This window comes from Abrus precatorius, unplaced genomic scaffold (assembly GCF_003935025.1).
Source record: "Abrus precatorius isolate BTA unplaced genomic scaffold, Abrus_2018 Scaffold5, whole genome shotgun sequence".
Taxonomy (NCBI): domain Eukaryota; kingdom Viridiplantae; phylum Streptophyta; class Magnoliopsida; order Fabales; family Fabaceae; genus Abrus; species Abrus precatorius.
This window is the reverse complement of record NW_020874395.1, coordinates 19,440,748-19,457,844: the sequence shown is the minus strand read 5'-3', so window position 1 is coordinate 19,457,844 and position 17,097 is coordinate 19,440,748. Positions and strand designations below refer to the sequence as shown.

At 33.2% G+C, this 17,097-nt stretch overlaps 1 protein-coding gene across 1 annotated transcript; it reads right to left on the bottom strand.

The window, feature by feature from the left end:
• Window positions 1-14,108: 14,108 nt before the first annotated feature.
• On the bottom strand, window positions 14,109-15,631 carry LOC113866877. The gene is made up of 4 exons (XM_027501675.1): window positions 15,431-15,631; window positions 15,012-15,334; window positions 14,624-14,745; window positions 14,109-14,509 (listed from the first exon to the last, which is right to left on the bottom strand). The coding sequence occupies exons 1-4, from the start codon at window positions 15,629-15,631 to the stop codon at window positions 14,109-14,111; spliced, it is 1,047 nt and encodes a 348-aa protein (XP_027357476.1).
• Between the last annotated feature and the right edge of the window lie 1,466 nt (window positions 15,632-17,097).

The following is a 17,097-nucleotide window of genomic DNA, read 5'->3' as shown; positions in this document are numbered from 1 at the left end:
AATCTTTCATAAAATTTTTAATGGATACAAGTCTAAAAGTCAAGAAAAGAGTGAACAATGAATACTATAATACATAGGAATCAAGTTATTAAAAGAGTTTTTAAAAGTATTTGAATTGGCTAATTCATCGGGCATTATTGTTGCAAATTTTGTTAAAATCATTTATAAGAGAATGTAAATTTTAATGTCACAAGCATTTTCTGTATAATAAAAAATAATATTTAAAGTATATAGTTTAATTAATTGCTTACTCAATATATTTTTTTATGTTAAGACTTTTATAAATTTAGGATTTGCTTAGGAACACACCTTAATTAACCTATTATTAAATAAGCTATTTTGTATGAGTCATCATACCTTAAATTTGTTTATAAAATTTTATATAATGAGTTATGTTAAAAAACATATCAAAGTAAGTATAAAATAAAATATCAGTAGTTATAAATATTCACAAGCTTTTGAAAATAAAAAAAAAAATTGTCTTTGGAATCAATTTAAGAAATTTGTTTTAAAATTTTCATATAAGATAAAGTGATTTAAAATGTTTGAAAATAGTATCATAGAAAAATTGAATCAAATTTGATGACCTTCCACCTTATTTTATTTATTGTTCTTATAAATGCAATGATGAGTTAACAGTTTTTCTGATAATTTGACTTAAACTTTCAAATACTTTTGCTGAAATTGTAAAAAAAAAGTTTAATACCATTATAAAAAGTACTAGTTCTACCATTAATAAATGAAAAATTTGTTATTCAGCGGTCATTTCATAAGATTTTGAACATTGAAAAGCTTTACTAAATACATTCTTAGAGTTAATGTTAACTTTTATTATTGAAATATATGTTCAAATTAAAATTATAATAAATAATAAAAAATTTAAAATTCATAAGAAAAAAATATACTTTTTATATTCTGCTATTTTGAGTTTGAAATTGTAATATATGACTTAACTAAGTAATATAATATCAAATTAAATAAATTGCATTTAGTTGGACTACTAGTATTTTATGGTCATTAACAAATAGAAAAAAAAATATTTTACTTTTAAATTTAAATATATAGTTTAGGTGAAAATAAGAATGAGTTCATAAAATAAAATAACTAATAATTTGTTATCTTACTCATAAAAATGATAGTGGCTTACTATTTCGTTGAAACTAAACATACATCACTTAAGCTGTAGATATAACGGTTGAACAACTACATATTAAAACATCTAGCTTAAGCAAAATAAGTCTAGTGTAAGCGAATTAAATAGAACTTTAGCAAATAAATTATAGGTTAAACTAAAAATATTGTGCTTAAGTTAAAACTATCATGCTTAAGCTAAAAATATCACACGCTTAAGCTAAAAATTGTGCGCTTAAGCTAAGTCTAAAATGAACCTTAAAGTTACCATATGCACTTATGCGAAACATATTAGCTGCTTATATGAAAAATTAAGTATAGTTCTGAAATGGAATAAAGAGGCAAGCTACATATGAATCACTGTAACAGAGATGAATTGCTTGGAGTGAATTGTTTTTCTATGCTCAAGGCTTTTTGTATGATATTTGCTTAAGCAAATATGTACGCTCTTAAGCAAAACTATAACAATAAAGGCTAAAGTTTTTCATATCTATTTCAAGAATGTATTCCAAGCTATCAATTTTAATTACCATATCATTATCATCATCTCCTTCAGGCATTTCATCATTTATATTGGTGTCATTTGCATCATCAGTGCAAGCTTCCTCAACTTCAGTTTCGTCTTCATTTTCAAAATAAAATTCACCTTCATCTTCTATGTCTAACAAAATTTCATCTAATCCTTATAACAAAAGCAAACAACACTTTCAAAAATATATTTTGAATCCAAGGTGAAAACATTGCACTACTATTCAACTGACTTTGATGATACCTTTGTTGATCCAAGTACCTTAGGAAACAAGCTACCTCCTGCTACATTACCATATTATTCTTCATGTATGTATTTATTTATAAATTATCAAGTTTTGAACACTTTTTGCAAAATCTAAATCATGCCACCCTGTATAAATAAGATGATTAACCTTTTAGAAATTAACATGATGTAGGAGATGTATGACAATTAAAAGTTAAATCCAATTAAACAATATCCTTACCTCAAAAGTTGACAACAAAAATTGTTATTATACCTTATAAAATGTTTAAAACTTTGTGTTTGTCAAGTATATTTTATTACTATCATTTTAACTGATCATAACATGGATTTAAGCCTATATATAGAAAAATAATTAATGTTTTTAAAAAAAATCACTTTAACAAAGCTGTATTTCACTTTAGCTAAACTATATGCTTAAGCCACAACCCATACGCTTAAGCAAATGTGTGTTAGATTCATATATGTCTTTAATTCGCTTAAGCACATGGGTTGTGGCTTAAGCTAATTTTGACAAAAAATTAGAGTTCTTCTCAGTCTTTGATTAGGTTAAGTGAATGTGTGTTAGGTTAGGCGAATTTGACGAAAAAATTAGATTTATCTCTGTCTAAATTTATCTTAAGCATATAATTCCGGCTTAAGTTAAAATTACAGCAAAGTGAATTCCTGCGTTTTGTCTTGTTCAACAAAATCTCTTTAGTTACTACCCCTATTCTGATCAAAAGGGAGTTATAGTTAAACTTTTATCAAGTAAATTTGAACTGCAACTACTCTATTTATCGTTAAACTTTATATTGAAAACACAAAACAAATTCTTGAACTTCTTCAAAAACAAATTTAGTAGTGAGTTTGAAAGAATATGATATGGTTTCACGTGAATAAACAATTATGTTTTTTCTTAACCTTAAAAAGAATTATTTTAAAGATAATCTATTTTAAATATCTAAGAGATTGATATTCTTTATCTATAAAATTTATTAAGAATTAATTTTTAAATATTCAACTATAGCAAGTCATTTTGCTAACTTATTTACGAGTTACTTAATATGCTAACTCATCCTGCTCCTCTCCAATATTTTTATTTTAATTTAATTTAAGTATTTGTTAATTACTACTAAATAGAAGGTGTTGTATATTTTTTTAAATTAATAGTTATAATTTTAGTACTATACTTTTTTTAATTGAAAAAGTTTAGTACTTTTCTTACATATATAACAATTGCTACTGTTAATTTTATATTAATAATTAATAGAGTTAGTAGTTTAATTAAGATGGACATTAATATTTTTTAATTCTTAAGATAATAAAGAAATTATCATCGTTAATTTAAAAAAATATAAAATACTTTCTCAAACTTTCTTGTAAGTTAGTAAGTATTATAATTTTTTTAATATCTTTAAAATTATTTTTTTATGAATATTTTCTTTTTTTCAAATTTTAGTAATTTATTTTTTATTCTCATTATATTTTATCATTAAAATTGAATATCTTTAATTTAAAAAATATGAAAATATTATGTAATATTACATTTTTATTTAAATATCATACACATAGATTTTTCTTTATTTTTTAAGTCACAAGTTTTTATTAATTTATATAAATCAATATTAAAATATAATTTTGTTATATTCTTGAAAATTATTGATTACTAAACACTTGAATCGGGTAAAGAATTCTTCAAACTGAAAAAATAATTTTGTCACTCATAATAATTTTATTTAACTCAAACAAAATTGTCCTCCAATAAATCTGTGGTCTAAATAAAAATAAACAAATTATTAAGTGAACAACTAAATTTTAATAATTTAAAAATTAAAATATTAAATATGTACAAGTAAGTTAGGGTAACTAAAACAATATATAAGCTAAAATATGAAAATAAAAATTATAATATAGCCTCTTTTTCTTTAATAATAACTTTCACTGATTAAAATAAATTAAAAATATTCCTACAACATGTTTTTTTAGTAGTTCTCTTAGTTATCAAATAAAAAACATTAATTTTTTTATTTTAACATATTAAATATATTTTTATTTTTTAATAAATCATTAAAATGATTAAAAATAAGTACTTTAAATTTGTCTTTAATAAAATATTGATGTTTAGAAAAAAATTAAAAATAATATATTAATAAAAGATGTAATATTATTCGATTACAAAGAAAAAAAAGAAGAATACCGTAGTTTTTTACAATATTTTTCTATTAATTCTTATAATATTCTAATATATATATATATATATATATAATAAAAGAATAAATATATTTAATATTTTAAAATAAAAATTTTTTAGTTTATTTGATATAAAAAATTAAAAATAATTACTATAAAAATGTTATTATTTAACATAAATTTTCAAATATTTTTTATATTTTTAAGATATTAATACATTCGCAATTTCGCATCCTTACTAGTACCTTAATAATAAACAGTACTATTCTCCAAGAATTAAAAGAGAATCTCTAAGAATATAAACCATCAATCTTGTTTATTTTATCTATTAATTATTTTTTTTCGTTCCTAATTTTCAACTGTGCTTAAAATACTTAATAAAAATGTACTTTTCTATTGATTATTTCTATTTAATAAAAAGAATAAATATATTTAAATCGATTAAAAAGATTAAAACTTCGTATGATAATTTTATATTGTATAGGATCCAAAGTAACATTATTGCATATGAGTCTTAACGATTTAAAGCGTATAAAGGTAGAGACGTTATATAATAACACTATAAATTGTTGCATTAATATAATAAAAATATTCTAGATGATAGATTTTAATGAAATAAAAAATAATAATTGATTAATTTTAAAAATCAGATAGAATTTTTTAATATATTGATAATGTAGTAGGTTTTGACAATTTATATCGCATAAAGTAGAGTCGCTACACATCAGTATTATAAATTATTATATTAATAAAATAACTTACATTTAAACTTGTTGATTGATTAATAAGTTAATAATTAGAAGGGGAACACATCTTGATTAATTATTAAAATAGTTATTTAATTAATTAAAAATAACTTATCATAAATTAATATAATATAAAGCCTAGATAACATAGATACACGTAGGCTTTATCAATTTATAATATATGACGATGGAGAAGTTATACATCAGTATTATAAATTAATATAATTATATTATTTATTGATTATATAAAAAGGAAGTAAATGACAAATATAAATTTAAATCAAATCAATACTCTACAAATATACAATAAATAAAATAAAAAATAACAATCTTAAAAGATAAATAATCAAAATAATAATTAAAATATAAATAATGGAATAACATAAAAAAATATTAAGGAGAATTTATTATTAATGTTAAAATGAAATAGATTTTATAACTAAAAACACAACTCACATATAATATGATAAAAAAAATTATATTATGTTTAACCAATTTTAATAATTTCTTATCATAATTATTCTAGTTATTATTGCTTAAAAAAATATATCAATGAAATCTGGAGATTTAAATTAAAAATTATTTTATTTAAAGTAAAACAGAATAAATAAAATTAGACAATAAATAAATAAAATTATAAGGCTGAAAAAAAAAGAGAAAAAAATATTGAGATAGGTGATATAACATATTTTAAGTTTATATTTATAGTTTTATTTTGATTTATAACCACTTTTAATATGCTTTATTTTTAGAGTTTTTACCGTTTTTGACTTATTTAAATAAATTGGACTTATTACAAATAAATGCTTTCATTTCGTATTTTCAGTTATTCTGATATCTGACTACTCTTTTAGTCATAACTTTTTCTACAAATATTATTTTTGTCTGATTCTAGCTGCATTGGATTCTACACATCTAGGGCTTCAAAATGCATATATAGATTGCTCGATTTGGAGTTGTTTTTTATTTTTTATGATTTTTGAAGTTGGAACTATTAGATAATTGTAATTGGGTTTATACTAAGGTTTTGAATTAACGAGTTGGATTAGATAATTTGAGTTTTTGAAATTTGGCCAAAATAAGAATTTTTGTTTTTATTTTCTCTCGAATTCTCTTGTTCTCTTTTCATCCTTGCGTGGGTCAAACGCTGTTATTCTGATTTGAGTTTTAGGCCAAATTGCTCCGAGTTTGTTCCTTTTTTCTCTAATCTCAGATTTTTGTATTGCGATCGTAATTATTTTTTTTTGTTATTAGAATTCAAATTATGATTTGATTGATATTTTAATTTGATAATTAATTCGTGTTATGTTAAATGATAATTTTATTTAATATGTGATATAGTTAATTAGATTATTCAATTGAATTAATAATTAAATTGAGTAAATGTTCAAATTCATATTAAAATCTTTCAATACCGGATAATCGAAGTTACAAGCATTTGGCATTCTGTGGATTAATATTTCTTCATTTGTTTTTACTCAATTTTATTCTGTTTGTAGTCTAATTAAATTAATTTGCAAATTTCAAACCCCTCAAAAGTTTACTTGCATTCTTTAAAAGAAAATCTAAATTAAATTTAACTGAAAAATGTGTCTCTGTGAATCGACTTAGGTTTAGCTCTATACTACAAAATCCGTAAAGAACTTAGTGCTTTTGATAGTGACTCAGCATCATCTATTAAATTGGTGTAGTTGCCAAGGACACATTGTCAATTTTGATTCGTTTTAAGATTTATTATTGTTTTTTCATTGTTTGCAATTTTTGCATAATTTGATTTTTTGTTATTTTTATTTGTAGGCTTTTGTTTTTGTTTCTTTTTCTATTTGCGATTTGGTATCCTTTTTATTTTACATTAGTTTGTTTGTTTATGCATGTTTAATTTTAATTTTAATTTTCGTGATTAAAAGGTTAAATAAAAAAAATTGCATTCTAACTGTTTATTAAATGTTGCAAGTTGTTTCTATCATTTGTTTTGTGTTTTGTGTTTTTCTTTTATTCTGAAATTCTTCTATTTTAGTGTATTTAATTTTCAATTTTGAATTTTAGATTTTTGGAGAATTAGATTAATAGGATTATTGTAGAATTGTGTGACTTGCAGAGATTTCATAGAGATTTTGTAGAGATTTGAGGAGCAGTGGAACAAGGATTCTCTAGATTAATAATAAAACAATAAAATAAATAAACTAAGAAAAACTAAGTCAAATAAAGCATAATAGCTTAGATAATCTAGGTGTATAGTGTAACGACCTTTTTCTGACGATGAAAATGCCATTTTTTTTTTACCCAAACTAAATCTTAGTGAATCATTCTCACACAGTTTGTCACATGTATATTCTAATCAAGCAAACACACTTTCAATTACAAGCAACTTGTCAAACTTTCCTCTTTGGTAGTCTTAGAGACTGACTTAACATTCGAACAAGGCATAAGGCGTCTCATACCACTTTACACCTTGTACTCCAAGGATTTAATGTGTCCCATACCACATTAGTTCACGAGGTAAATATTAAATCCTTAACTAGTATCATACCAATATGGTAAAATCCAACATCAAAGAATTACTCACCCACTGACTCTAATAACCCTAGTTAACATATGGAATTCCATACGTGCATAGGAATTCCCTTGTGCGACCATGATCTGACTGACACAACTGTGTTTCTGGATATAGTAATCTTGCTAACAGAATCTTCTTATAATCCTCAAGTATACCTATGCTCCTAGACACAACATCAAAGATTTGCAAAACAAGAATAAAAGAAAGGAGTGAGACTTTTCAAATACTCATAAGAGCAGTTAGGACATGAAAGGAAGGAAAGAAATAAACAGGAGAAAGTATAAACTTATATAAAACATTGATATTCAAAAATCAACATAACCAATATAATATAAATAATTTCATTCATTCACAAGCAGGCACCTCATACATGGGACTTATGCATATGCTGACTTTTGGTTTGGCTTAAAATCATTTGTTATGCTCATGTGACTCTTGGATCCATTCCTATCATCGGAAGTTGTTGGTAGTTTAACTAGCCAGTCAACATTTCGCATGTTTGGTGGAGACTCGAACCTCCACTGACTGATCTAGCTCGACTAACATGATAAGCCTCAGGAGAAGGTCAGGATAAAGGAGCATCGCGTGGAGACTACCAGCCAGAGTTTCGGGGCCTAGGACACTCATAGGGCTATTAGTAAGTTACCTGACTCCATTAAATCCCCTAGACGTCAAGGTCCTCCCTATCTTTCACCAACAACAGTTATAAAATAACTTCGTGACTTCCTTCACAGGGGAGAGGTATCCACACCCATTGCCATCTAAATATTTCATTTCTCTTTGGAGCTCAATCTCCATATCACGTACACAGGTGCCAATTCAAATCAGGATTAATATCCCATCTCATTTCACATCACACACTCAAGCATTGGTTTAAATCCAAGATCAACATTCCATGTTCAACTATTTAGACAATTTCCATAAGAGATTGACATTTACTTATATCAATGCTTTCAAGCACATCCACTAAGGGTCTCTAGCTCACTAGTCTTGTCTCTTTCTTTGAATTCCCAATTTTATCTACCTATTTAGTTTACTACTCATGATTGAAAAGATGTTAGATTTTCGCAAACATTTGTTTTCCTTGATTCAATCATTAAGGTTCTATTATGAATTTTACGTCCAAGACAAGCAAGTGACTAGACTCAATAGTGTGGTTATACTTACTTATCAATTCTCTCTATGCGTTCTCATTATCGCATACACACCCCTTCAGGGTCTCATAATCACAATAGAGGCCTCAATCCACCTGCCTATGCATTTCTATATGCTTTCAACCAACTATGGGTCACCAATTCACATGTGCCAAACCAAACTTTAAAATCATGTAATCATCACATTCATATTCAAATGTTACAGTATGTGCAAGATATATGCATATGCAAATAATAGCATATTTAAAATCACAATGCCTCAATCATCACCAGTAAAAGTGGATTTTATTCTCGTAGGCGTCGTACATTAGGTTTGTCTAAGTTTCCTTATGGCAGTTCATTCAATCTTTTCATCAGACACTTCGATAAATACAAGAATTTTAGATTTTATTATTATTATTTTTTTCTAAATCCACAAGTATAGTTAACGTGACTAGCATTTTATCAAACATAACTTAAATCATTTTGTTCCTATTCTATATCATATTCAATTAAATTTTCTAAAAGGTCAGATACCTAAATCGAGACTTCATTTTATCTTTCCTGTTTCATCTATTATTGGAATATCTGTTAAACTTGTTTAAATTCTTGCTTATTACTTGTTTTAACTAAAATTGTAGATTAGGGTGATAAAACATAGCATGACTTAAGGTCATAGGACTTACTAGTTCATTGGATTTTCTAAGCAATAGTCTGAGTAGGGGTCATTATCAAAAATCAAATGCCTAGGTGTTTCTATCTAGCATAGTTTGGTTTGATTTTACTAGATAATAGAATATACATGTCAATTTATAGCTTAGTTCATTCAACTAGTTTTGGTGTACTTAGTCCTATGCTATAAGGGACAATTTCCATTCTCCTTGGTATTCATCAAGTTTAGGAGTCTAAAACTTACCATGAAATTTTGCTCAACTTAGCATTCAACCACACAATTTCACACATATATGTGCACCATAGTAACACAAGCAAATATATCAATCTCAACATCAAATATATGTCTATAAACTCAAGAGAGTGAGGAATTCTCAAGAGCTCTCAACCACACACAAGCTTGATAATTTCATCAAGTGTACGGGAGGGAGAAAGAATGAATTTTAGTTTTGCCAACCTTTCAATACATGGTTACATATGTGTCACGCATTCAAGGGGTGGTCGTCCTTCTTCGACACGTGGCTGCCACATGGCGTCACGCATGCAAAGGCTTCTCCTACTTCGACACATAGTTGCCATATGTCGTCACGCACGCAAGGGCTTTTCCTTCTTCGACACGTGGCTGCCACATGTCATCATGCTTATAAGGTGTAACACCTTAAATTTAATTTCAATAAATAAGAAATTTCACAAATTTCTGAAATAATAAAATTTTCATTTTAATTCAAGTTTCATCAACCATTTCAAATAAAGAAAAGGGTTACAAATTATATCAAACAGTTGCTACAGGACTTATTCTAATACAACAGTTTTCCAAAATAATATCCTAAGTCCTATAGCAGTTCCATCCACCCCTTCAATGAGTCTGGTGTTGATCGTCTTAATTACCTGAAAAATGAATGTAAAGGTGAGTACTCTACACTACCCAAAACACACAGTCAACATAGAGTCTCACCTCTAGAACCTTTCCAATACATTCAACAAACACAATTCAGGCAGCAATTCACATCCATAAGTACAAAACACAAATCCATGCATACTCATACCAGCCACACTCACTATAGTACTGTGATCACAGATTTACACCATGAATGGTCATTGGTTACCCCGCCTCACGGATACCACGTGCGCAGTCACAGGTCGCTCAGCAAGGATAGTGGTCAGAGGTCTAGTAAGGAAAAGAGTGTGTGGCCCGTGGTGAACCCGTTCCGCAGTCGGTGTCACCACCACTCTCTCCTCCCCAAGGTATTCCTACCGTTCTCATCTTCCACACCCTCAGTGTATCGCTGAACCATTCACAGCACATTACAACTGCACTAATACGCCCATTCACACACACACACACACACACACACACAGATATATATATATATATATATATATATATATTTCATTCACGCATGCAATAATCACGCTTACACATGGCACACAACCTACAATGCATTCAAATACACCGCACTAGCCCACATTCATTTCACATTACACAGCACATAGCCAATATTTGTTTATATTACACAACATTTACATACAATCCACATCTATCAAGATGGGATCAATACACAAAATCAAAACACTAACCATTAAAACTCACCTCCAAGCGTTCCCCACATGGATTTAACCTTCAATCTATCTCCCTAACCCCTTTTAAATCCTTTTCTGGTCGCGACACTCTCGCTACAATGAGATATTCTCGCTGCAACGAGGTCCCTTCGCTGCAATGACATGCCCTCACGTTGCAGCGAAAATCTCAGAATAAATTGCACTCTGATTTTTGTAGAATCTCACTACAGCGAGACCCTCTCGTTGCAGCGAGACTGCACCCAGAAATGCACCCCAGACTGTTGCTTTCTCACTACAGCGAGAAGGCGACACTTCTGGTCCTTCCTCCCAGCGCCTTCTCGCTGCAGCGAGAACAGCCCAGTACCACGCCTGCACTTAGGCACTTAACTCATTTCAGCCCTATCCAGTCATGCATACACACACACACACACACACACAGATATATATATATATATATATATATATATATATATATATATATACACATCCACAACATACATATATTCATACTTTTACACACAGAACACCATCATCATGCATCCAATGCAATTTTCAACATCCATTTACGCTTATACACACATATATATGCATTTAGATTTATATAAATAATATTACTAAAATTCAAGGCGTTACAATTCTCTCCACCTTTAAGGAATTTCGTCCCCGAAATTCAACCAAACACATAATTTACAAAAACAATCCTGGGTACAACTCCTTCATTCTACTCTCTGTTTCTCATGTGGCATCTCCCTCATTACTTGAGCTCCATATTACCTTTACCAATGATATCTCTTTATCCCTCAGCTGTTTAACACGGTGATCCGCAATTCTCACCGGGTGCACATCATACGATAAGTCTTCTCTAACTTGAACCGGGTCAAGATTTATCACATGCGAAGGATTCGACACATATTGCCTAAGCTGCGACACATGGAACACCGGATGTAGATTCGAGAGATTCGGAGGCAACGCGATCCGATATGCAGCAGGACCAATTCTACTCAGTACTTTGAATTGCCCAATAAACTTAGGAGACAACTTCTGAGATTTTAGAACCCTTCCAACTCCGGTCACAGGCGAGACCTTCAGAAACACATGGTCCCCCACTTGGAACTTCAACGGTTTCCTCCTCTTATCATAGTAGCTCTTTTGCCTATCTTGCGCAACCTTCATTTTCTCTTTGATCATTTTGATTTGCTCATTCTGCCTTTGGATCATATCTGGCGCACACAGAGTTGCCTCTCTGGTTTCATACCAACACAATGGAGTCCTGTACCTCCGTCCATACAAGGCCTCAAATGGTGTCATTCCAATGCTAGCATGGTAACTGTTGTTGTACGTGAATTCCACTAGCGGCAAGCACTCTTCCCAAGTTCTCTGCTGCTCAAGCACACAAGCCCTCAACAAGTCCTCCAGGGATTGGATGGTCTGCTCAGTCTGAACGTCAGTCTATGGGTGATAAGTCGAGCTCAGTCTCAACTTAGTCCCCAATGCTCGTTGCAGGCTCTCCTAAAACCTCGAGGTAAACCTCGGATCTCTATCTGACACCACACTAGTTGCACTCCATGCAGCCTGACTATTTTCTGCACATACAACTCTGCAAGTCACTCCAATCTATACTTCATGTTAATCAGGAGAAAGTGTGCAGCCTTGGCCAATCGATCCACTATCACCTAGATGGTATCATGATTGTTCTTGGTCTTAGGCAACCCAAAAACAAAGTCCATGGAGATACTATACCATTTCCACTTAGGGATTTCTAACGGTTGCAACAACCCAGGTGGACGCTGGTGTTCTACCTTCGCCTTCTGGCAAGTTAGGCATTTAGCCACATATTCAGCCACATCTCTCTTCATGCCATTCCACCAAAAACTCTTCCGGAGATTCTAATACATTTTAGTTACGCCGGGGTGAAAACTCATCCTGCTCTTATGCGTTTCCTCAAGCACCATCTGTCTCAACTCATCCACTTGAGGAATGCACACTCGGTTCCGGAACTTAATCACTCCGTTCTCATCACGGTGGAACTCCAAGTCTTTTCCCTCATCCTTCCACCTCATCATGCCTTACAGGAAAGCATCTCCCTGCTGAGCATCTCGGACGTACACCAGGAAGTCGTTGTGAATCATCATCATTCCGAGATATAAACTCCCCAGCCTCACCTCCATGGCCAAATTCATGTCCCGAAATTCCTCAATCAACTCCATCTCTTTCACCATCATCGCTGCCACATGCAATGATTTCCGGCTCAACGCATCGGCTACCACATTTGCCTTGCCAGGGTAGTAAGACAATGTGAAGTCGTAGTCCTTGAGGAATTCTATCCATCTTCTCTGCTGCATATTCAGCTCTTTCTGATCAAATAGATACTTCAAACTCTTATGGTTACTGAATACCTTAAACCTCGCCCCATACAGATAGTGCCTCCATACCTTAAGAGCAAAAACTACCGTGGCTAACTCCAGATCGTGTGTCGGATAGTTGACTTCATGCGAGCGCAACTGCCTCGAGACATAGGCGACCACTTGTTCGTCTTGCATCAAAACACAACCAAGTCCTTGTCCGGATGCATCACAATACACATCAGATTTTCGCTCCGAGTTGGGCAACGCTAACACCGGCGCCAAGGTCAATCTTATTTTTAGCTCCAAGAAACTAGCTTTACACCCCTTAGTCCACTTGAACTCCTTTCCCTTGCGGGTCAACTTCGTTAAGGGTAACGCTATCTTAGAAAACCCCTCAATGAATTTCCTATAATAGCCTGCCAATCTAAAGAAGTCGCGCACCTCTATCACATTCGTCAGTCTCAGCCACTCAGCCACTGCTTCCACTTTTGCAGGGTCCACCATGATTCCTTCCTTTGATACCACATGCCCTAGAAACTGAATTTCCGACAACCAAAATTTGTACTTAGAAAATTTTGCATACAGTTGTCTCTCCCTCAGAATTTGCAAGACAATCCTCAAGTGCTCGGCGTGCTCTTCCTGAGTCTTGGAATAAATTAGGATGTCGTCAATGAACACCACCACAAACTTATCCAAAAACTCGTAGAAGATCCTATTCATGTAGTCCATGAACACTGCAGGCGCGTTGGTCACCCCAAACGGCATCACCAAGTACTCATAGTGACCATACCACGTCCTGAACGCCGTCTTAGGTACATCTACATCCTTCACTCGGATTTGATGGTATCACGATCTCATATCAATCTTCGAAAACACTGCGGCTCCCCTCAACTGGTCCATCAAATCGTTAATCCTTGGAAGTGGATACTTGTTCTTGACCGTTACCTTGTTCAACTGCCGATAATCCACACACATCCTCATGCTTCCATCTTTCTTCTTCACCAAGAGCACTGGTGCTCCCTAGGGTGACACACTCGATCTCACAAACCGTTTCTGCAACAAGTCTTGTACTTGCTTCTTGACCTCTGCCAACTCCACTAGTGACATCCTGTAAGGTGCCACAGAAATCGGACTTGCCCCAGGAATGAGGTCAATAGAAAACTTTATTTCCCTCTTAGGTGGCAGCTCAGAAACATCTTCGAGAAAAACCTCTAAGAAATCCCTCACCACCAGAATATACTTCGGCTCCGCCACACTTTCGGCTTCCATTGAGAACATAACCATGAAAGCCTTGGCGTTTACCATGTTCTCCCATGCTCCCTGGCTCATAAGCCTTGGAACCTTTGCAACTGTCGCCCCGAAGATCAAAGTCTTCTCCCTACAGTCCATTAGCATATGGTTGGCAGCAAGCCAATCCATTCCTAGAATTACATCCAGTTAAGAAAGAGGTAAACAAATCAAGTCCACCTCAAAATCCCTACCATGTACCATCATTGCACACCCCAAACACACCCATGACGTCACAATCGGCTTACCCATAGGGGTAGTCACCACAACATTACACGGCAATTCCGTCACATATAAGCCCAGACTCTTCATACAGTCCACAGATATAAAAGAGTGCGTAGCACCCGAATCAAACAACATATCAAGCAATCTGCCTTTAATATACATTTATCTCGGATCAACTCCTCAGATTGTGAAGCCTCTACCCCACTCATAGTAAAGACTCTATCAGGAATGCTCAGCTTCTGCCCTGTACTCAGCCCCGTACTTCCTTTTGATTCCGGCCTCTGAGTTGTACTTGTATTGCCTCCTCTCTTGGCGATCCAGCACTCATTGGCAACGTGCCCCGACTTCCCACAGTTACTACAAGTTATCCTCGACTATGAGCAGTCCTTCACCATGTGTGACCCTCCACACCTGAAACACTTATGCGGCCCTCTGAAAGAACTCGATCCTGAACCACTTCCACTACTCCTCTCTTGGGAAGAACTCTCTCGGGATTGAGAACTATTTGAGCCCGAGTACAGTCCCCTTGAGAACCTAGGAGGTCTTCTATCTTGTCTCACTGGACCAGCTCCCCTAGTGTCCACTGTCTTTCCCCTTGAGTTGGCTTCAAAGATTCTGCTCTTGCTCACCAGAGTGGGCAAGTCTGTCAGTTGAAACACACTGACTGCAGCCCGAATGCTTGGCCTCAATCCATGCTCAAACTGAGCACACAGATCCTCCTCTCCATCACCATGCTGATAGTGAGGCCAGTATTTCATCAACTCTTAGAACTTAGCTGTATACTCTCCCACGGTTATGTTTCCTTGCTTCAACTCAAGGAACTCCCTAACTTTCTGCTTCCTCAGATCTCGGGAAAAGTAGTTCCCTAGGAAGATGGTCTTGAATGCTTTCCATTGGACATAGCCATCTTCTTTTGGCAAAGTTTGGCCGGCAAACCTCCACCAGTTCTCAGCCTCCCCACATAGTAAGTAGGTGGCATAGGCAACCTTATTCTCCTCACGGCATCCCATTGCATTAAAAATCTTCTCCATATCAGCCACCCACCTTTGGGCTCCTTCGAGGTGAATCCACCCTCAAACTTTGGAGGATCATGACAGCCTTGATTGTGCACCATGGCTTCCAGAATCTGAGTCATGCGTTCCATGAGGTCATTCGTGCCTCTAGCTCTTCTACCTCTATACAATTTAACAGTCACAGTCCAGCACATCAAATCAATAATATATTTAGAATTCAGGCAAACAAAATAATCAACACTTATCTTGGACGTTTTAGCCCAATACCCCAGTCCGGTTTGGATGAACTAAAATTGTAACACCTTAAATTTAATTTCAATAAATAAGAAATTTCGTAAAATTTTGAAATAATAAAATTTCCATTTTAATTCAAGTTTCATCAACCATTTCAAATAAAGAAAGGGGTTACAAATTATATCAAACAGTTGCTACAGGACTTATTCTAATACAATAGTTTTCCAAAATAATATCTTAAGTCCTATATCCATCCACCCCTTTACTGAGCCCGGTGCTGATTGTCTTGATTACCTGAAAAATGAATGTAAGGATGAGTACTCTACACTACCCAAAACACACAGTCAACATAGAGTCTCACCTCCAGAACCTTTCCAATATATTCAACAAACACAATCACAGGGAGCAATTCACATCCATAAGTACAAAACACAAATCCATGCATACGCATACCAGCCACACCCACTATAATACCGTGATAACATATTTACACCATGAATGGTAGCTGGTTACCCCCGCCTTACGGATACCACGTGGGCAGTCACTGGTCGCTCAGTAAGGATAGTGGTTAGAGGTCTAGTCAGGAAGAGAGTATGGCCCATGGTGCACCTGTTCCGTAGTCGGTGTCACCACCACTCTGTCCTCCCTAAGGTATTCCTACCGTCTTCATCTTCCACACTCCCAGTGTATCGCTGAACCATTTACAGCACATTACAACGGCGCTAATACGCTCATTCACATTCACGCATGCAATAATCATGCTTACACACGGCACTGGCCCACATTCATTTCATATTACACGGCACATAGCCAATATTTGTCTATATTACACAACATTTACATACAATCCATATCTATCAAGTTCGGGTCAATATACATAATGTTCACATATCACGGGACATGGCCCACATTATATTTCTCAGCAATTTCCTACCCCCTAACTCAGCCACAACACAATATTAAGCAAAATAACAATAATTCATACACAAAAGAGTAGGATAGAGTCGCCCCTTACCTTGGATTGAAGACCCATACACTAAATCCACCAAGAAGTGTTCCTCCTCACAGATTTCATCCTAAACACATGAAAAAACAGAGAAAGGGGATGAAAAACTGAACCCCTAACCATTAAAACTCACCTACAGGCGTTCCCCAAATAGATTTAACCTTCAATCTATCTCCCAAATGGCTGCTTTGGAGGCAATTTAATCGATGGAAAAGGGTTTGGGAATGAGAGAATCCAAGGAATT